The 21,423-nt window shown below is 39.0% G+C and overlaps 1 protein-coding gene across 2 annotated transcripts in view; it reads right to left on the bottom strand.

The window, feature by feature from the left end:
* Positions 1-615: 615 nt before the first annotated feature.
* tmem163a (transmembrane protein 163a) overlaps positions 616-21,423 on the bottom strand; it is a 61,356-nt gene continuing 40,548 nt past the window's right edge. For both annotated transcript variants that reach the window (XM_069698872.1, XM_069698871.1), the window contains 6 exons: positions 18,870-18,913; positions 17,404-17,495; positions 15,035-15,131; positions 7,502-7,613; positions 4,807-4,948; positions 616-4,599 (listed from right to left, as the gene is read on the bottom strand). In XM_069698872.1, coding sequence (XP_069554973.1) covers positions 4,539-4,599; positions 4,807-4,948; positions 7,502-7,613; positions 15,035-15,131; positions 17,404-17,495; positions 18,870-18,913 — 548 coding nt within the window. In that variant the 3' untranslated portion in view covers positions 616-4,538. The remainder of the gene's footprint in view (positions 4,600-4,806; positions 4,949-7,501; positions 7,614-15,034; positions 15,132-17,403; positions 17,496-18,869; positions 18,914-21,423) is intronic.

Below are 21,423 nucleotides of genomic sequence, written 5' to 3'. Positions count from 1 at the left end.
CCCGCCGTTCCGAGTCTTTGATTTGCGTGAAGCTAACCTTCTGCTGGCAGTAGTTTAGAGAGTGCCGTCAATCTTTTCATTGAGCTCACACCAACAACTTCTTTCACACATTTTAAACCATTGCTGAACTTTTTCTTTAAATAATTTCTCAACTATTCCATTACATAGTTTTACAAGAGAAAAGATAACAACAAAATAATAAATAAAAAAAAGTCTGATACCTACTTCCTGAAAAATATCTGTAACATGTTGAGAACAGTGCATGTAATTAATAACCATTTATTTATGTGTTCTTTGAATTTATGTATATTTTTTCCATCTCTTTACTTTTCATTTATCATGGATACAGCAGCTGATTTTTCAGGTTGACAGAGATGATGCGATTGGACAGATGCAATACTTTACAGAGTAAGTTCTTTTGGATGAACTGACTTGGAGCTAGTGCAACTGGAATTGGTGCTAGAAGGGATTTAGTGCTTGTTCTAATTATCGGATGGTGACTGCTCCATCCTACACCGTTATAGGGCCCCATTTCCTACCCGGTTTGTATTTGTGTCCGTGAAGGTTGTTGAGTGGGCTACAAAAACAAACAAACAGACAATGTCTCCACATGGCTGATGATTAAGCAGGATAAAACTTTATTAACCAATGAAACGTTTCTCTTTGACAAAGAGAAATCTCATTGTTGTTCTTTTACATAAATAAATGGCATTTACATCATCTGTAACACCAATGATGTCATTATTGTACAAACAAATAATAATTCTCTTATATGGTCAGATTTATTGTAAATTCAGTTACATATTTCCATCTGTGTGTGTGTGTGGCTGCGATGCGTTTGTAACCACTGAAATGTAAGGGTTTTTACAAGCCCATGCAAAGCCTCTAGCAACAAGGGAAGTGGTTAGTATTGCTATCATAATTTGGTGAAATCTGGTAGAATGGTTGGATGTGTTTTCTGGGTAATGTTAGGTCCATTCATCATTACAAGCACACCTGAATGATGACAAGCTGACAAATGGTCTCAGTGATTTGGCACAGTTCAACAAGCTAAAGAACTGGACATGTTTCTGTTTCAAATGAAATAATGAAAGGAATTTAGATGTTTAACTGCTTGTTACTTGATGACAGGTTTGATGTTTGTGTGACATAGAATCAAAGAAATACATGTTCAAGGGTCCTTTCTCGCAAACTTTGGACAGGACACCCCGACTGTGGTGGATCGAGGGCTCGGAGTCACATTAACATATATATATATATATATATATATATATATATTTTTTTTTTTTTTTTTTTTTTTTTTGCATTAAGCCAATGCACCTACCCTGTGAATGCAACAGCTTCATACATCATCCATCACTACGTAGCACAATAAGGGGGAACAATCAGAGCACCGGGCATGAATGTGCATGAGAGAAGTGACGCGGAAATAAAACAAAGTGCAAAGAAGAGAGGTAGAAAGGATTTTTGTTGCCAAGATCAGAATAGTCTCCGTTTTATCCAACACAACAGTTTACCGTACGAGCAACAGAGCTACAGTAAAGCGTACGATTACTAAGAGTTATCATGAGTTTTTGTTCTCTGCCATGTGTTGTGGTTTCAGCATGTAAACACTGTGCTCTGCTAGTAAAAGTCATTGTAAAGATTGTCTTCTATGCATTAAAGAGGGGGAGGGAGGGCTGGGGGTGGGGGGGAGGGGAGGAAACATTACAAATCAGTGTGCTGTTGGTGAGTTGAAGAGGCGTGAGCTGATTCACACCTGCATCTTATAGCTAACCATATTCTTCATACAATGGAACTAAAAGATAATACCAAGAATTTTTGTCCAGTATGCCGACTCAGAGCTGGTAATTACAGTGTAGAGAGGATGTAGGCCTCTTCAGAGTCACTGCCCAAGGCTTTGTAACGGTCTACAGTTGGGGGATAAATTTAGACTCTCTCCCTTTGGATCAAGACAGCTTTATATTAATTCACAATGATGTCATGATGCTACCATCCACAAGGGGGCTCACGCGCATTATGGAGCCACATTCATGGAGAGAAACCAGGCCATAAAAAGGGACTTGTTTTCAGTTTGCTTCACTTGAGATAGTGAAACTTTTTTGTCAAAGGGAAATCGGTTTGTGCATAACACAGCTTTTACGCATGATTTAAATCAGTGTGTTCTGACTTGAATTCATCTGAATGAATGTATGCATGTATATAAAAATGGAAAATGGATTCAGATTACTCGGTTTGATGCAGACGAAGGTGTCGTCCGAGAAGATTACAAGCAGGTGTTTGTCTTAATTCATGACTTTGAAATCTTCTGTGTTTCTTAAAGGATATTCTGGGAGGTCACGTGACATAAAAAGTGTCAGTAAAATAACACTGGTGTGTGCCAGCAGGTAATTTGTGGCTCGGATTAGCTCTATCTCCCATTTCTGTGCCTTAAAGAATAATTTGCTTGGCAATAAATTAAACAGCTTTTAATTAGCAATGTCAGGGCGACTCATAAATCACAGCTAAGCCTTGGACAGCGCTATCAGATCACACCTACATCCAATTAGACATTTTCACTTACAGTGCAAAAAAACTTACAGTAAGACTTTTAATTTCACCAGTAATATACAGTAATATGTAAAACAACATTTACAGTCTATGCTCACTACAGAGTAAACATGTTTACCTATATGCAACATTGATCAGTCTGCACTTTTAACTATACGCTGTCTACTCCCACGTCGGCCATAGAGCACTATGACTAATTGTGACTTTTGTTACTGATGCACCCAAACAGTGTTATAAACATATTTACAGACTGGTGTGCCTTGTATTTACATTCTGTTCACTGCACATATTGATGAATGATAACAATGGAAACATGCAGAAAAATGGGTGAATAAGCAGACAGAGAGAAAACACTGTCTGCAAATGATATTCCCACAGGCTGCTTTATCTTTGTGCTTAGATTCATCTCAGATTAAGTTTTTTAATTTCACAGTCAAAATGAGGGGAAAGAAAATGAAGCAAATACTAATAAAATCATATTATTAAAACTAATACCCCAGGTGGATTCAGTACAACAGTCCATGAAGAAAATGATAAACAACATGAATATGGCAAATGATATTAAAATATAACCTTCATAAAAACTTTATTACTATTTTTCATTTGTTAGCTATTGCCAGGTATAATTTTACTTTGTAAGTTTCAAGTAATAAACAAAAGTTACTGAATGAGTTTCAGTGACTAAGGTATGTCTGTTGCAAACAAATCAAAAGAAATGTACACTATAATTCGACACAGCAGTTAAGACAAAGCAGGTTAAATACCCTGAAATCATTCCTTAATTATTCTTTGTGTTAAAATGGGCTGTGTTATAAACTGTAATAAACAAATATCAGTATATGAGTGAATGTTTGCTAATTTGTGCTTGGAAACGTCACATAAAGCAGACCCGGTTATTAAATGTAACAAAAATCGAGCAAATCAGTTCAGATTTGTGCACTTAGGTTTAGAACCATTATGTGTCTAAACTTGATCTCAGGGCCTCTTGTCCTCTTTATTTCAGGTTCACTAGAGTTTCTAGATCAGGACTAGCCTCACTGAGTTCGCTGATGCTGTTTCCGAAGAAGCAGCGTTTGCTGACTCAGCGCTGCTCATATGCTCCCTGTCCGGGTCTCTTTTATCTCACTGCTTTCTACTTCCTCTCTCCCTGTCAGATACAAACGAAGAGGTAGAGGCTGCACTGATGTGAGGAGGCTGCTGAGGTTTTCATGGGAACTCCTCTGAAACACGTGTTTATAATAACTAGAGATAAAAATAAATAAGTAAATAAATTAGTGGGCAGACCTCAGTTTCGGTGTTCAGTCTGGAAAAAAACCCCAACCCTGTTAAAAAGCTCCTTTTATATTTTCCTCATTACTAAATGACATGGGGTAAAAATACTTTAGTTTTTTGAAGAGGCCTCACTTCAGTAAAACCTACACCGTTTGACAGATTTTGAATTTGAGTCGAAAAATACTGCGATGGCGTGAGCGATGTCATCTTAGCAGCAATTAATGTGTGTCCAGTTTGAACAAATCCAAAGCAGTTCTCGAGCATTTCCTTCGCATCTCATCCTCATTCTGGATGTACTTTTTAAATTGGTACCTTATTGGGCAAAACGTGAAGAAGAGAAGAAAGAAAAACTTTAACTGAACTGCTTTCTTTCCAGGAGATGGTCTTCAGTCATGTCCTTTTCTCTCAAAGTCTCTCGTGTGTGCGTGTGCGTGTGTGTGTGTGTGTGTGTGTGTGTGTGTGTGTGTGTGTGTGTGTGTGTGTGCGTGATACATGTCGCACATATGAATGCACTAAATTACAGTATGCAGCATATGTGTATATATATATGTGTATATATTCACATATATGTACGTATGGGAACATGAGTGTGCACCATCCCTGTGAATGTTCAAGATGTGGATGAAAGACGAGAGAGAAGAGGGCAGGAGGCACCCAGGTGTGTGTGGGTGTCGGAGTGTGTGTCTGAACCTGCTTGTCTGGTCAACACACACGTCTCACTCAAAGCGCTCGTAGTTCCTCGTCTGTCTCACACGGGGCACCATGTCCTTCAGGAGCCTGCGGGAACACAAGCATGGAATTTATTGGAAAATATGTAGATGTGCAGAAATTCACGGCTTCTGCTGGGCGTCTCAACACGGCCGACACAGAGCTGTCAGGTTGACATGTGAATCTGGCATTGGTAGAATATAGAGAGTGCCTAAATTCCCTACAAGAAAAGATGAAATGTTTCAAATCGGAGACTGCTGCTGGTTTATGTCTTACTTGACCCCGTATGCCAAAATGATGAGTCCAATCAGAACTCCCATGGTGCCATCCAGAAACCACACGTCAGTATCGTGCTTGAAGACTTCGGCGCTGATCAGAATTGAAAACCCCATGACAGCTCCGACCAGAGAGTTAAACCCTGAAAAACAAACAGGTCAAAACAAGTCAAGAAAAAAAGAGAGATGTGTTCGTTTTAGCCGTGATCATGATCTTTTATTAACCTTATTCAAGCATTTTTAGATGCCCAAACTTTTGGGAAATGTGCTTTACAAACCCTAATAATGACCCATCAAGGATTTACATGGATGGTATGAAAAATGGTACATAGATTTGAAATTTAACAGTAAAATGTTTATCTGAGCACATTGTTCTTTGGCATTAAAGAGATAGTTTGACATTTTATGAGAAAGTTAATTCCACTCTCATGTCTGCAGGGTAAAAATGTAGATACATCTACCAAATACCTTAGCATAAATATAAAAGCAAGGGACCACAGACAGACACACTCTAAATAAACCAAATCCACATACCTGCATCTCTAAAGCTCAACCATTAGAACTTATGTAAACAGGGCCAGGTAGCGTTCAAACATTTCCAATACTGATATCAATACCTTGCCTTCGATACCGGTTCCTGAACAATACTTTTTTTGATTCCAATTTTATTAAATCCATTGTAATTACCAGAAAATTATATTGCATATTACGGTAAAAAGAGTTTCTGTTCAGTTTTCATGCACTTTAGAGGGGGAGAGTGTAACGCAAGATGCTTTTTGTAGTCACAATTAGCAGATATCCCCTAAATGCCTCACATGCTATCAATAGATACGAGTTATCTGGCTGCACCCAGAAAAGCCTCCAGTTACTGCAATCCACGCAACTCCGTCAGGTGTGAGGGTAGAAATGTGTTCAAATGCATACAAATGTAATATTTACCAAAGTTTACCAAATAAATTTGAAAGGCCTTCAGCTTCAGAGGTACTGGTAGGTAAATCAAAGAGTCAGGGTTGCTGCTGTCCCCTTTCAGCATTTATCAGAAGCTAAGCTATGCTTAGCGGCTGCTGTACAGACATGCGGGTGGTGTTCATGATGGAACTCTTGTCATTCCTTTGAGCAGACCTTTACTGTTTTTAAGGCTTGAAACGCTCAGACGTAACCAACTCTGGACTAAGTAACTGCCAAATCTACTATGTTTGAGTTACCCTGTACAGTTGCTGATGTCTTTTTTATAATTACATTTCTCCTTATGTGAAAGCCAGCGCCGTGGGTTATTGTCTTGCCTGCAGTAAGTGTAGTCTTATGGGAAATAAATCTGGGCTCGGAAAACAGCAACCTCAGGTTTATTGGATTGATGCCTTGTGCGTCGTGAGACCTGGGGATAGAGCAGTGTGTAGCGTGTGCTTGTGTTGTACTTCTGTTCAACTGTGCATGTGTCTATGAGCTGTGGGTCATTACCTACAACTCCTCTGAATTCAGGCGTGAGCAACTCTCACAGACTGAAACACACGCAGAAATACTAATGCTCTGTGGTGTTAGTTTCTGTTTGCTTTTGGCTCCATCCCCTTTATGTTTGACTGTATGTGATTTTTTTTTTTTTTTTCTGCAACATTTATGATGAAAATATTTCACTTAACTTCACATTTATATCTTATAATTGTTTAGTATTTTAAAAACTGTAAATGAGCATATAAAAGGTAAAATAGTGCTACACACTAAATTAAACCGCCCAGCAGCTTATAAAATAATAAATATTAGCTCTTTCCGGAACGTCTCAGGCAAGTTAATGCATCATTAATAATAATCCAATCATAATGTATGATAATATGAGTTTGACAGGCCATTTTGCCAAATTAAAACATTCACTTCTGATACTTAAAGGTCATTTTACTTCTGAGCTTTTACATTATGATATTATTCATACTTAAAGGTTCAGTGTGTAGGATGGAGGGGGAATATATTGGCTTACACGGAATAAAATCAATATTTACATTTTCATTAGCGTATAATCACCTGATACTAACAGTTGTTCTTGGAATCGATCTTTACATTGAGCCCTTCATATCTACACTGGGAGCGGGTCCTCTACCATGGAGCCTGCCACGTTGCACCGCCATGTTTCTACATTAGCCCAGAAGGGAATGAACCAAACACTGGATCTAGAGAGAGGCTTTTGTGTTTTGTATGGCCACTGTAGTGTCTCTCACATGCTTGGATGGGGAGGGGGCACAGAGGGGTGTTCACTTGGTTACAATCTTCTTCCTCACCACAAGATGTCACTAAATCCTACACAGTTCTACTACCAGTATCTAAAAACATCTATTTGTAAAGAAAATGTCAACATTACATGGAAATATTTTAAGCAAAACAGATTAATGAATATTATGAAGTTAGTATGAATATTAAGAAACTGGTGTTGGTGACAAAGAAAATTCATTTACATATTTTGGGCCAACTTTTAACCCTCATTTTACCTCACTAAACTCCCAAAGATGCAAAAGCAACAACATTTTCTCAGACATTTAAGTGCAAATACTGATGCTGTGTATTGACTATTGTGTGTCATTCATTTATTTATATTTATCTAAAGTGTGTGTGTGTGTGTGTGTGTGTGTGTGTGTGTGTGTGTGTGTGTGTGTGTGTGTGTGTGTGTGTGTGTGTGTGTGTGTGTGTGTGTGTGTGTGTGTATTTCCTACCATCAGTGATAAGAGCCCGACTCGTCAGCACTCTTCCCAGCATGAACTTGGCCACAGCCAGCACAGCACATGTGAGCCCACTCACTATGGACACACTGAAGAGAAAGTCATCCTGGGGAGAGAGAACATACATGAAGAGGGGAATATTTATAAAACATGTGCAGGAAGAAATAAATTAACTTAAAAATGTCACCATATAAACAGAGAAAAGGCTACTACTGTAAAGCTGCAAAGTAAAAAGCAGCACCAACATTATCAGTCAGACAGAATGACCCACAAAGGTTTTGTCAGCTCAACCATTATTAATATATACCGGCTCGACTTGGTGCATCAATTCAAGGTCATACAGATGATGCCGCTAAGTGATGTGAGGGCTGGGTGTTTTCAACTTGAGTCTCAAACAGGCTCAGCAAAAACTAACATTTGACCCCAGAGTATCAAGCTTTCAGATTTAATTGGCCTGCAGTGGAGAACGACGGACGGAAAAACAAGGAGAGAGGAAGAGAAGGAGAAACTGGAACAGTATAAGAAACATCAGCGAAAAAAAAAAAAAAATACATCATTTACGTCAGACTTTGCTTTTCTACACTAGACTCTTGCTCAGGGCTATTTATAGCAGATGTGGATGATATTAGAGAAACCGCAAGCCAGCGTGGGTTGGTGTCAAAATACACTCGATGCCAGACTGTTTGACACCAGCTGTATCTCTCTGTTAGATTTATATGCATATAAATGGAATCAAAAAGGCACAGACATAAAACACACTAAAAGTAGAATTCAGTAAATCTTTAGTGTTTGTTCTCATACCAGGTGCTTGTTTGCACTGCGAGTTCCTCTGGTGCATGTGGTTTTTTTGTTATCTGACCTCCTCTTCTAACGCTCTGCCTCTAAGAGTAAAACTGCAAGAATGTCTTATTGTTTTTTCTGTAGCAGTATTCTGTATAATTTGCTGATAGTGTTTTCCTAACTAGCATCTTCTTTTTAGTGAATTTAGATACATGGATTAACCATGGAATACATTCATTCATTAATACATGGAAACCAGGCCTAAAATGCCATATATTTATCAAAGACACGACATCCTCATAGTCCACCCACGCAAAGGCTTTAACTAGACCTGCAACTAAAAAGTATTGTTAATGAATCTGCAACTGATTTTCCTTTTCAAAGGAGCAGCGTTTATGACTCAATGGCATCTAGTGGTGAGGCTGGAGACCGCAACTAACTGAACACTGCTCGTCCCCTTCCAAGTGTGTTAGTGAATATATGGTGGCTGCGAAGCTGGCAAAAAGTGCAAAAGGCCCTCTTGTGTCAGTGTTTAGTTTGTCCCTTCTGGGCTACTGTAGAAAAACGCTCCTCGGAAGAGGACCAAGCTTAGTATATGAAGGGCTCATTCTAAGTTAAAAAAAACAAAAAAAACCATAAAAGGTTCTTAGTTTCAGCTGATTATATTCAAGTTAAAACATGATTATTAATATCCAATTCCATTTCTACCAATAGATTACCCTGAATCCGTCACACTGATAAAAAGATTAATAGTTTGGCCTACCCATTGTCAGAAAGCAGTGATGAATTGTGATTTCTCAAAAACTAAGCTAACTCTACATTGTTTTGTCCAATTAACTTCCCAAAATCCTAGAATATTCAGTTTACTATCATATATACTATACTCCTATATTGAAAGAGAAACAGCAAATATTCACATTGCAACCAGTGTTTTTTGTGTTGATTAGAAATGATCTAAAATAGTAATCGATCAACTAACCGACTCTACACATCATTTCATTTCTAGTAAAGACTGCGCTTGAATGGAGGCGAGTTTTGTTGCAGCTGTTTGGGTAGGGCACTATACCCTGCCCTCCTCCTGTTTACTTGAAGCCCTTGCAGACAGAAATAGGAAGAGTTTGCTAAATTAAAGCACGTTGTAGTTGTAGTTTTGCATTTGCATTGCAAACCCTCTATTGGCTTGTGGTTAGTATGTCAGAGCCTCCGCCGCATTGCGTGCATATACAGTATTTCCTGTATGCATTTGCTGCCCGCTCTCTCTCCAGAACAGAGGTAGGGGGAGCCAATCCCAGCTCTCTGTGTTTAATCAGGCACTAGACACAGACGGCCTGACATGAGAGCAGAAACCCCAAACGTGACGCGAATCAGGATTCCTGATTATCTGCACCTTCTGTCCACTCTGTGTGATTTTACAGCCTAATACTTTAAGGTAGCAGCATTTTACCATATTCATGCTGCGTTGCCGTTTTCTTCAGGACGTTCGATTTACATGTGACTGGGGAGACCTCTCAGAAAAGGAAACCAGACAACAAAGTTTAGAGGAAAACTCCGTAAACAGAGAGGCGTCATATACTGCGGATTCATCATTCGCTCCGATTTATTTTGCATTTCACATTTCTAGTTCAGTCGAAAACACTCTATTCTGCAGACACACACGCAAACAGAGCACATAAACAGATCACTTCTGCCGGGATAAATCACCTCTGACTGCTGTTTGATGAAGACTTCAATGAACAATTGTGTCTCTTCCAAAAAAAAAAAAAAAAAAAAAAAAGCCAAGTGCTGAATACAGAGAAAGGGAGGCTATGCATGACAAAAAAAAAAAAAAAAAAGAAATGACAAAGCAGTGGAGATAGACACAGTAATGGAAGTAGATAGATTAAGGTAGCTTGTAGGGAAGGGGAAGGAGAATAATGTTGAAAGAAGGGTTACGGGAATCAATGAAATAGGGAGATGGAGGTACAAGATAAGAAACTGGATAATAAGACATAGATAAGATGTTTCTATCATTCAAACTCCTGCGTCTAGAAATTCAGGTCGGGCAAGGCTCCATAAAAAGACAGAGGCAGATGTCATCACTCCTAAACAAACTGATAATTAACTAGATTTAAGTTACATGCAAAGAATCATCCGTTACATGACTATACAGGGCCTACATTTGTTTTGTTCTCTCAGTGTTGATTAGATCGATAGAATTCTTACAGTATATGCATATGTAGGTATAAAGGATGTATAAAATATAGAGATTGAAAGAGATGGTTTTAACTAAGTGAGATTCTGAAGGCAAGAAACGGAGGATGTCAAAGAGACTTGGCAGTGGTAATAGGCTCTTTCTGGTTTCAGGGAGCTCCTCTGAGACCTAACACCCACAGTTTCTATTAACATAATGGCACTGGAGCATCAAACACGGTCTGCAGAAGAGCCGCTGCCCTCAACCTGCTTCTCGGCTGTCTCTTGGCTTTACCTCTTTTGATTCGTGGTCAAAGGGGCGTCGGTGACTCAATTGGACACCATTGAACAGTCACTTAAAATTCTAAAGAAGAAACAAACAGTGTTTGCTTTGCCGAGTACAGACATTTACAAACTGAGCTCTGCAGATGTTTCCCCCCTCATCTCATGTCCACATAAATAACACATAAACGCTTAGTTTCCCTCACCTTTACTAATCCGTTGTTTCTAATTGTGCTGAATGTATTGTCCAAACTCATTAGGTATAATCAGCTATGCTCCATGTGCCAGTTTTCTAATTGGTCTGTTACTACCTGAAATTTATTATTCAGTAAATTTACTCCTGTTATGAAGTTGTGGGATATTTAAATCTAGGTAAATCCAGGACTGAAGGAGTGTTCAGGCAAAAAGCTAATTCTTAAAATATTGGATGATGTATAAAATATTGCAAGTGGGTGCAAAGAGAAGTGAATTAGCCTGGGGTCGTGCAGATCTCGACCAAGATGCGTCTCAGTGAGGTAAAATTGGTTCAACTAAAGAGGAAAATTCACACTTACAGAGCCTCATGAATTTAATTCAAATGCATATAAAGAAGAGAGGAAAAAGGAAAATCCGCCTGAGTATACCATAGAAATGATGTTCTGGAGAATTTTGACAGAAATATAACATCATTATATCATCGTGACAGAGTAAAAAAGAAAAATCAATGGAAGCATGAAAATAAGTTAATATAAGAAAACTGGCTTTATATTAACCTAAAAGTGAGTTGAATTTTCTTCATTTTCAAAAGCACCCTGTGAAGTTTTTAACCACAAGTTGCTTTAAGGAGGAATGTTTTTATGAGCGGGTACCCTTTTTGTTTCCATTTGTATTCGTTCACACGCTCAACAACCAACAAACATATTAATGCACCAAGATGGGCAAGAGAAGAAGAACCAAAACAATGCATTACATATTTTAAAAGAGAGGACATGAACATAAAAAGAAGGCACCTTTGTTTGTTTACGACAAAACTCCAGAGGGTAGCCATGAGGTACACACCTTGATTTTGTAAAATGACCTCTTGCCCCAAATTTCTGTTCACCTCACTGTGGTTTTAAAATTAAAGTGTAAAAGCCTGATTAAAATGTCAAGATATTTTGGGATTTGTAAGCCCTGCTGGCTCTCTAACTACATCAATAGAGATCTTAAAGCTTTGATAGTAAACTGAAGAGAACTACGTTTGATTGGAGTGTAAAAATCTGTCTTCCTTCTTTTTTGGCTTCACTGGTAGGTGAAATGGACAGATGGTGAGGGTTAAATCATTTACAAACCAAATAAGAAGGTTCAGAGCAGAAAACTGCAAAGGATGCGTTGTGCGCTCCCCAAACAGCGTGATGGTGGAAGAGCTGGGCTGTACCCTAGCAACAGAAAGACAAGACTATTTTGGGACCTTATTTATAGTCTTAACACCTCTAGAGAGAAGTGGGGGAAGTGATGTTGACATTAAAAAGAAAGTGTGTGTGTGTGTGTGTGTGTGTGTGTGTGTGTGTGTGTGTGTGTGTGTGTGTGTGTGTGTGTGTGTGTGTGTGTGTGTGTGTGTGTGTGTGTGTGTGTGTGTGTGTGTGTGTCGAAAACAAAAAAATGAACCAAAGTCAGGTAGAGGGAGACAAAAGCTCTGACGTCAGAAGAACTACAGCAGAGAGCTATAAAAAGATACCAACTCGCAGTGAGGATGTGTGTCTGTGTGTGTGTTCGTGTTGCTCTGTGTGAACATTGTGCTGCACGTGCTACATGATAAATTATTATCCATATGTCAGCCTATACAAATTTGTGGTGTGCATTCAAGTGAACGTGTGTGTGCGTGTGTGTTGTGATTGAGGTTGTGAGCTCACAAGTGACAGGTGTTTGCCCTTTTTTCTCTTTTGTTTGAGAAATAGAGACTAACGATGGGTCATAATTTTCTCGTAGTCATTAAATCAAACAAATTAAATAGTTTATACAAGTGTTCAATGTTTAATTTTTGTTTTACCGTTGCCTGGTAGTAACATGTTCGTACTGTCAGAAGGTGGCAGTAATGCACCTAAAAGCGGTTTACCAAATGCTATTAAGTAACATAGACACACATTACTATGAGCATCTGGTAAAATGTGTGTGAGGCTGTGACATTAGATGCTACGGTACAAACAGGAGAAACATGCAAAGATTACAGCAGTCAAAACATTCAATGGCACTCCTCCAAAAAGAATTTACAAAAATGAGGTGCAGTGCCAATTAGGTAAAGCTAACATATCATAAGTCTACCACAGCTATGTACAGTCATCTGAGAGCACAGCACCAAGCAGATGGTCCATCCACAGATCAACAATCTACGGAAGTTAGTTTGATGTTGGGTGTGACGAGCAAACAACGGCCCTCATCTCAAAGATCACAGCAAAAGACATGCTTTCTGTCAGCTTTGTTGAAGGTGAGGTGATTTTGAACTTTAATGGCTTACATTGAGCCCAAGTTTACAGCCTGAATGGGCACTTTCTCTTGATGGATGGATGGATGGATGGGTGTGTGTGTGTGTGTGTGTGTGTGTGTGTGTGTGTGTGTGTGTGTGTGTGTGTGTGTGTGTGTGTGTGTGTGTGTGTGTGTGTGTGTGTGTGTGTGTGTGTGCGCATGTGGCAGCACGGGGAGGTCACAAATATTCAAGTAGTTCTCAGCAAATATCAAATAGTACTTTTTCCTAAAAATGTTCATCCACAGCACAGATTCAAAGACACAAGGTAAAGTTATAAAAGTTGAACGATCATGGCATTGACAAACCTTAAAAAAATGTTTTAACCTTGAATAAAAAATATAGAAAACAATTGATATCATAAACAGTAGTCAGAGGATCTCCTTTTGTAAACAAACCGATCAGTTTATGTGTTTTAAAGTAAACATTGTATTCTAGTAGAGATGCAGTATAATGGAGTCTGAAATCTTCTGTGACTTTTGCTTTCCGCAAATTATAAAAAAATGTGATGAGACCAGAGATGTAAATGGATGTATTCATTATTCACCGCACACAGACCTTTTGTACTTTTCACTGCTGCACCAACATGAACTAAAATAGCAGGTGCGCTTGGAAATGTCCACAAAGTCAGTGAATTAAAAACCTTCTGGTTTATGTCTGTTGTTGTGAATAAAATAGGGCCTATCATCAGAACCACCTAAATACCCACTCACTAAACAAAGAAAAAAGCTCTACAAAATCCAAATGCAATAACTATATAGTAGACAAGATAGTATTTACATTGTGCCATTTTATTTAAGTGTGTAAGTTCAGACATGACTGCAGATATGTTCAAGAATCTATAAATATTAATTCCTAGAATTTTATATCTATATTGATCACAGTATGGTTACAATTAGGTAACAACAAATACTTGTAGATGTAGGTTAGGGTGCTGTGGAAAAGATCCACAGCACTGAAACCTGTTACCTTGTTTTTATTCAAAAATCAAATGTCACACAATAATTGTGTTGGCACTTGTTTGGATATCAGTCCTTTGTTTAATCATGTTTCATATGAGCAAAGCTCCTGAGCAGACTGGTCTGGTGTATTTGTTCGTGTGTGTGTGTGTGTGTGTGTGTGTGTGTGTGTGTGTGTGTGTGTGTGTGTGTGTGTGTGTGTGTGTGTGTGTGTGTGTGTGTGTGTGTGTGTGTGTGTGTGTGTGTGTGTGTGTGTGTGTGTGGGTAGGTAGGTAGGTAGGTAGGTAGTTACTTTATTAATCCCCGAGGGGAAATGTTTTCGCTACAGCAGCATACAGAAGCAATAAGATAATAATAGAACAATAGAAAAGCAATAAAATAGCTGTAAAATAGCAGTAAAAAATATAAATATAAAATGCACAGTATATACAGTACAGTATATATCTATATATATTATATACAAACAACCAAGAAACACAGTCAACAGTGTTATTGTTATGTGATGGATTTTGCCAGAGGTGAGTTATTGTACAGTTTAATTGTGGTCGGCAGGAACGATCTCCTGTAAAGGAATCTTTTGGAGAAAGTGCTCCGCTGTCCCTGCAGCAGGTGGTGGAGAGGGTGGTCAGGATTATCCAATATGGATAATAGTTTGTTCAGCGTCCTCCTCTCCACCACCTTTTCCAGACTATCCAGATTGTAGCCAGTGAGTGAGTGAGTGAGTGAGTGAGTGAGTGAGTGAGTGAGTGTGAGTGTGTGTGTGTGTGTGTGTGTGTGTGTGTGTGTGTGTGTGTGTGTGTGTGTGTGTGTGTGTGTGTGTGTGTGTGTGTGTGTGTGTGTGTGTGTGTGTGGCCTCACCACTTCTGGCGGCACTTTGGTAGCCAGATCGTGTATGGCCTTTCCAAGGATACACAGGGAGGAGAGCACAAACAAAACCCCGAGGATGACACATGCTCTGTAGACAGACAAACACACAGTCTGGGGTTAGTTTCAGTGAGCAAAAGTAGGAGGATTATGGTACATTAAATTTGCACCAGGACAATTTTCCTGCTGCATCAGAAACCCAAACAATAAACAGTTATAAATTATACTGGCAGCGGCTTTTTGTCAGGTCGTTGGCAGCTAAACACAAAATAAATTTAAAAAAAAAATCCTCCATTGTTACCTCCTCTTTACTGGATTGAATTACAGCCTAGTCATTCCTATAACATGTCAGTAATAACATTATCAGTGATATTGCACAGATGTAACAATTCCCGTCAGTTACACTAAACAATGCAGTTCATTCATTTTACCCACGTTAATGAAAACATTGGCCACATGACACTAGAAGAGTGCACAATGTGTAATGTTACATTTGACCTCAAAACCACTTTTCTCCAAATTGCTGAGTCCCAGTGTTTGGCAGAAAGTGGATGACTTTTTGCAGACATTTTGGGCTGCCGTGTGCAAGCAGAATAACCAAAGTCTTGACCTCTTTCAGAGCGCTGAGGGTGATACTTTGAGATATTTGTTTGGTACAAAATTTAAGGGACAAGAAAGAAAACATTTTAACAAGGTGGAGCCACATGATAATTGCATATACACTTGGATCTGGCAACAACAGAAGACGTGGTTACATAGCACCTGTCCAATGTTTGATCTTTTAGAGTCTTACTTTGACACATCAGCTAAACTTGAATTACAAGATCTGTCTCCCAGCTATCTAACTGCAGAACAGCCACACAGTATCTTAACAACTGTGATGAAGTGGTGTTAATCTTTTTCAGATTTTGACAGTGTTTCCTCACAATACAAATGCTGCGATTCATTAACAAAGCAACTTGCACTCCAAAATCATAGTCAATACTTTAGGAGTCATTGCTACTGTACATTGAGTTCCTGCATGACAAGGAAAAAGTTATGCGCTCAGTATGTTTGCATTAAAAAGTAAGGTTAATACCAATAAGACGGCTAACCGACAGACCAAAGAGCTGAAAATAGAGTGACGGAAAAAACCTTATAACACAAAACAAGATTCACTTCACTCTCCGTACAAAGACCGTTATGTTTTTATACATTTGCCCCAAACTTACCATAATTGTACGCAATTATTTTAATTTTTACGCCGTCTCGTTCTTTACGTGTAACCTGTAGGAAGTCTAAAAATCTGCCCTCCTTTGCAGTCATCTGCACAAACATCCACCGATCAAGGACAAGCATGTGAAACATACAGTGAGTCGTGCGCATCCATGTGAGTTTGTCTACATGCAGTAACAAATCCTAACAGTGTAGAAAAATCTGATGTTTGCGATAGTGCTTGTGTAAACACAGGTGTGTGTGTATGTGTGTGTGAAGTGTGCTAATGAGTGGCAGCGCGGTCTTCCATCATCTGAGACACCTCTGAGCTATGCAGAGGTCCGCTTGTTCGACGAACAAGGCTCCGCGCAACCTGACAGCTCATTGATGAACTCTAGCTACAGTAAGCATGACAAAACTGATGCATTAACAGACCTGTGTGTTTGAGCAGCGATATATCGTGAAACACAGTCGGTCACATTGTTCAATTAGGAATACAATGTTCCATTCTGTCCAACCCTCAATTTAAGAAATAGACTTTGTAAAGTTATTCAATCCATGTGGGTATATCCAGCATGAGTGAAAGCCTAATAAGACAGGAATTCACACCCTCAAAGACAAACATAAATTCTAAGACAAAATTTTTTTTTTTTAAATGCCTGTAATATGGCAGCATCACATTAGCTGTCACCGAAAGCAATATAAAATGGCTTTACACATCTGTTATTTCTAGTGAAAAGTATGGAAACAATGGATTTGGAGTGTGGTCATAGGATCTATTTCTTTCACCTTCTCCATATGGCAGCTTGCCGAATGAAACTGACAAGTAGTTCATCTTTACAAAAAATATCAAGACAAGCCACACATATGTACAAAATGACTGGACTGTAAGGCAAAATAATAAAGCCCTTATGCACTACAGCAAAGGTGTAATTGATTTGTAGATAAAAAAAAAAAAAAAAAAAAAAAAGAAGAAGAAGAGAGAAATAAGACAGGGAAGATGAATGGACAAATAAACAACACAATACAGTGGGTGTAAAGATTAATCCGTACAGTGAAATGCAGAAGCTCTTACTTTAATGCATGTGAAGAGAAATAACCTGATGAGGTTGCATGGATTTATCCTTAATCAAACTTTAATTAAAGTCGGTGCTGTGTTCTGTACTCACATATACTCTCTGTGTGCAGAGTGCACAGCTGCTGCATTGCTGTAGCGCCAGAGGACGATGACTGATGACAGGACGTCCAGTGTGGCATCAAACTACGGCAGAAACAGGGACCACGTAGCCAAGGAGAGAAAGGAGGCGAAGAAAGATACATTAAAATTGACTCAAAATCATCTGCTGTGCTATGGAAAGTGTCAATAAATCACTTGTACTTTCAAATCCTGTACAGTTATAATACAGTAACTTAAAAAGTGCATTAAAAAAAAAAATGCATTTCAACAGAATGGAATAAAAATCGACACTCAAGCTTTTATTTAGGGATGTTTTGCCCCTCTTTAAAAGGCAAATGCCTCCCAAACACATCATCTGGCTCACTGCTCCACCGGCATAGACTTTATGAAGCATTTAAAAGTTGCCCGTTTCTGATTTCCTGAGTTTGGCACACACTCTGTTTAAGTCCTTGGTGAAATCTCAAATGTGCCCATGTCAGTAACTCACTAGTCACTGGAATACTCACTCACAAAGGTCCTCGCTTCTGGAGAAAGCTCGGCAAGTAGCTTCCTCTGTTTGCATGCAACAGAAGCAGTCTGTGGACTTTTTGATTCCTCCCTTGTATGATGCCTCACCAGTTTTAACGATATAAAGATCTAATTATGGCTTGCTATAATGGTAAACACACAGAAACCACTTAAAAACTAGTTGCCTGAAGAATAAACTGTTATTGATGTTTTACTGACACAGAAAAATCAAAGTTATCAACATTATCTTTAACGTGAAATATGACTATGTGCCGTATTTTGACGTGAACCATTTCTGAAAGTCTTATCTGCCCTGAAACCGAATCATAAGGTATGGTACGATCATTACCATTTAAATTTCAAACCACAAACTGTAAAAGCTAAAAGACAAATGTTGACTTCTAACACTAACAGGTAATGCTGATGGTGATCAGTTCCTCTGATCTTTGCATTGGCTTGTATCCACTTATCTTGTTCCTGCTACTTTAATAAAACTGTCACAGATATCAGAGCACCAACAAATTAAAACCCAACCTTTAATAAAAAAAATAAATTAAAAAAAGACAGCTAGCACTGAAGATTATGGGTTATAATATTTTAATCACATTATGCTAATCACATTTCCCTCACTAGCCTCAGGTGTGGATATTTAAATTTTCACTTCACTGCTAATAAGTCTTAATTTCTAAACTAATTACAGTCTTAATCATTTCCTCTAAATAATAATAAGCTTTCTTTAGGTGAGAACCTGCAGCTCTGTTTAGCAAACAAAAAGCATTTTGACTTTCAACATGAGCTCTGTGCCCTGCAGTCCCTCCTCTCTGCCCTGTTACCTTGGAGACAAAGGGACCAATAACACTTTGGTACCGTGATTCATTAATAAATCACCAAGACTGAACTTATGACTAATTGATCAATGCAAATGGAGGGAAGGAGGGAGCTGGAACTCACGGCAAATCCAAAGGCTGAAGCGCTGTGTCTCATGAATGATACAGCTGTGGAGAGAGAGACAGAGACAGAAAGAGATTGACAGAGAGCGGGAGAGGGAGTGAGAGAGCGAGACAGAGAGAGGGAGGGAGGGAGCGAGCGAGAGAGAGAGAGAGAAGAAAGAAAGACAGAGAGAGAGAGAGAGAGAGAGAGAGGGAGAGAGAGAGAGAGAGAGAGAGAGAGAGAGAGAGAGAGAGAGAGAGAGAGAGAGACAGAGAGACAGAGAGAGGGAGGGAGCGAGCGAGAGTGAGAGAGAGAGACAGAGAGAGAGGGAGGGAGAGAGAGAAGTAACATTAGAGATTTCAGTCCTTTAGCTGAACACAAGATACAATTCATGTTGAAGCCTTTCCAATTATATTAATAATACATAAGCATATGCGATTCATTATGTATAATCATGTTTTGTCATATGTACAGACCACAAGTAAACGCTGCAAAATGAAAAATGATAATTACATGAAGTGGTTGGTTATATAGACTCTAGTGCTCTTAACGTATTCTATAAAAATGTAGTCTGTAAATACACACAAACAAAAAAAAGATCCCAGAGTTAAAACTGACTCAGTGTTGGCTCAATATAGCGGTAATACATTTGGTTAAAATGTCTTTGTATTTCAAATTTAAATGCTCATATATCAGACAAAACCGTTTTTCTTACATATATATAGCCATTGATATGACGAGCATCTTAGCAAGTAGTTATGCTCCCACATTGAAGTATGGGATCATATAACAGCACTTTCCATGTTACATACAGTTATTTGATCCCTTTGTGTTCATGACTGTGTTAATCTGAAATAGAGCCTGACCCACACTAGATGTTTTGGGCCGATGACGATACCTTTAATAGGAAGTAAAAACATTACGATATCAATATACTGGCTAATATTCTATATTGAGGCAGGGTATTTTACAGGTTATTGCCCACACTGACATCAGTGCACCTTAGCTGTAAACTTTACTGAAGTTGATCATTATAAACAACTATAAAGAAAACACAAGTGTAATTATTTCTGATTTACATTGTACCCCAAGCAATCTTTTTTTGCATTATGTTCGGATAAAAAAGGTTCTTCTGTCAACATATCGGCCGATACCAATATATCGTTCCGGCTCTAATTTGAAGAAGGGTTTTCCTAAAATGAATAATAGCCCCATATAGTACCCTGAGCCCTGACAAGCTAATGTAAAAACAAACACGCGTGTGGATCCGTGTCATATTCCAGACAGTTCACCTGTAACATGATCACTAAATTGCATTTGTTAACATAAACATGACATTTTCTGAAAGTCTGGTTGCTCGGCAGTAAAAGAAATCAAACATTTAACAATCTTTCCTGGCGACTAACTAACAGCTACACTGAGCCTGAATAATTTCATGAAGGTTTCATGAATGGGATAACGCGTATTATACTTTCATTGCAATGCAGTCCTCGTTTTGCACACCTGTGCTTTTTCGTCCTTCTGCCTGTCATTGTGTGTGTCTCTCTTCCTCTCCAAGTGTTTTCAGGACAGAGTCTCGGGGGACATCACATAGGCAGTTATATCACCGTGGTAACAGGAGATTTGCGGGCAAGCTGGGAGTTGGTTTGAACTCAAGCAACAATCGTTCATCTTCTTCCTCTCTCTAGCTTCCCAGTCTGTCTCCTGGCCTGCCTTTTCTCTCACACTCTCACTCTGATCGTCTTCAGAACAAATGTCTTTCTTTCTCTTCCTCCCGGTCTCACGGTGTCTTGTTATATCTTGCAGTAGCGGCCTTTTGGCCTTTTATTCATTGTGGTTAGACCTTATAGGACCAGATACAGTATGGCCTTGTTTGACCAGCATTAATAAATACAACTATGTCACTTTTCTTATAGTGTATGAGGGGGGAAAAAACAGCTTCAACTGAACTATAGTTACAAAATGGGAAAGATGGTGGGGAGAGTAAAAGATTTTAAAAAAAAGAACTGAACAAGAGAAATAAAAGAGAAACAATGGAGGATAAGATGAAAAAGGAGGCACTAACAAGAGCAGATCGCTCCAGACAGACCCCTGGTACTAGTCAAGCTGGGTGGTAACACATGACTGGTCACACATATGCTGTCTCTTTGTCCAAGATACCATCCCCAAAAGTCTGTATCTCTCTACACCACACACCCTCTCTCTCTTTCATAGTCTCTCTCGCATAAAGTTTACAGATCTCTAGGGCTGATTCACGCCTCCGACCCATCTGTACAGTCCAAAAGCAGAGCCAAACTGAGTGTGTGCCAGCTTTCATTGTGGATTCAAAAACCCAACACAAGGAAGTCAGACAGGTGGTGACTCGTCAGGCTGCTGCATTCTTGTTGATTCTGAACCTCAAGCTCTGTTGTGACTATTTAAACCTTTAGCGCAGGACTTTTACATATAAATGAACATCTGTTCGACTCTGGCTTTCGCCAAACGAGTTCACAAAATGCTGACTAAGCCTATCACCGCCAGATAAATTACACAGTGCAGAGTTTTTAAATCTGTCTGGTGAGACGGAGACGTTCCC

The sequence above is a fragment of the Brachyistius frenatus genome, unplaced genomic scaffold (genome assembly GCF_029030835.1).
Source record: "Brachyistius frenatus isolate BFR_SWC_R1_liver_20210118 unplaced genomic scaffold, ASM2903083v1 Contig_28, whole genome shotgun sequence".
NCBI lineage: Eukaryota > Metazoa > Chordata > Actinopteri > Embiotocidae > Brachyistius > Brachyistius frenatus.
Note: the sequence above shows the minus strand (reverse complement) of the source record. Positions and strands in the feature narration are given on the sequence as shown.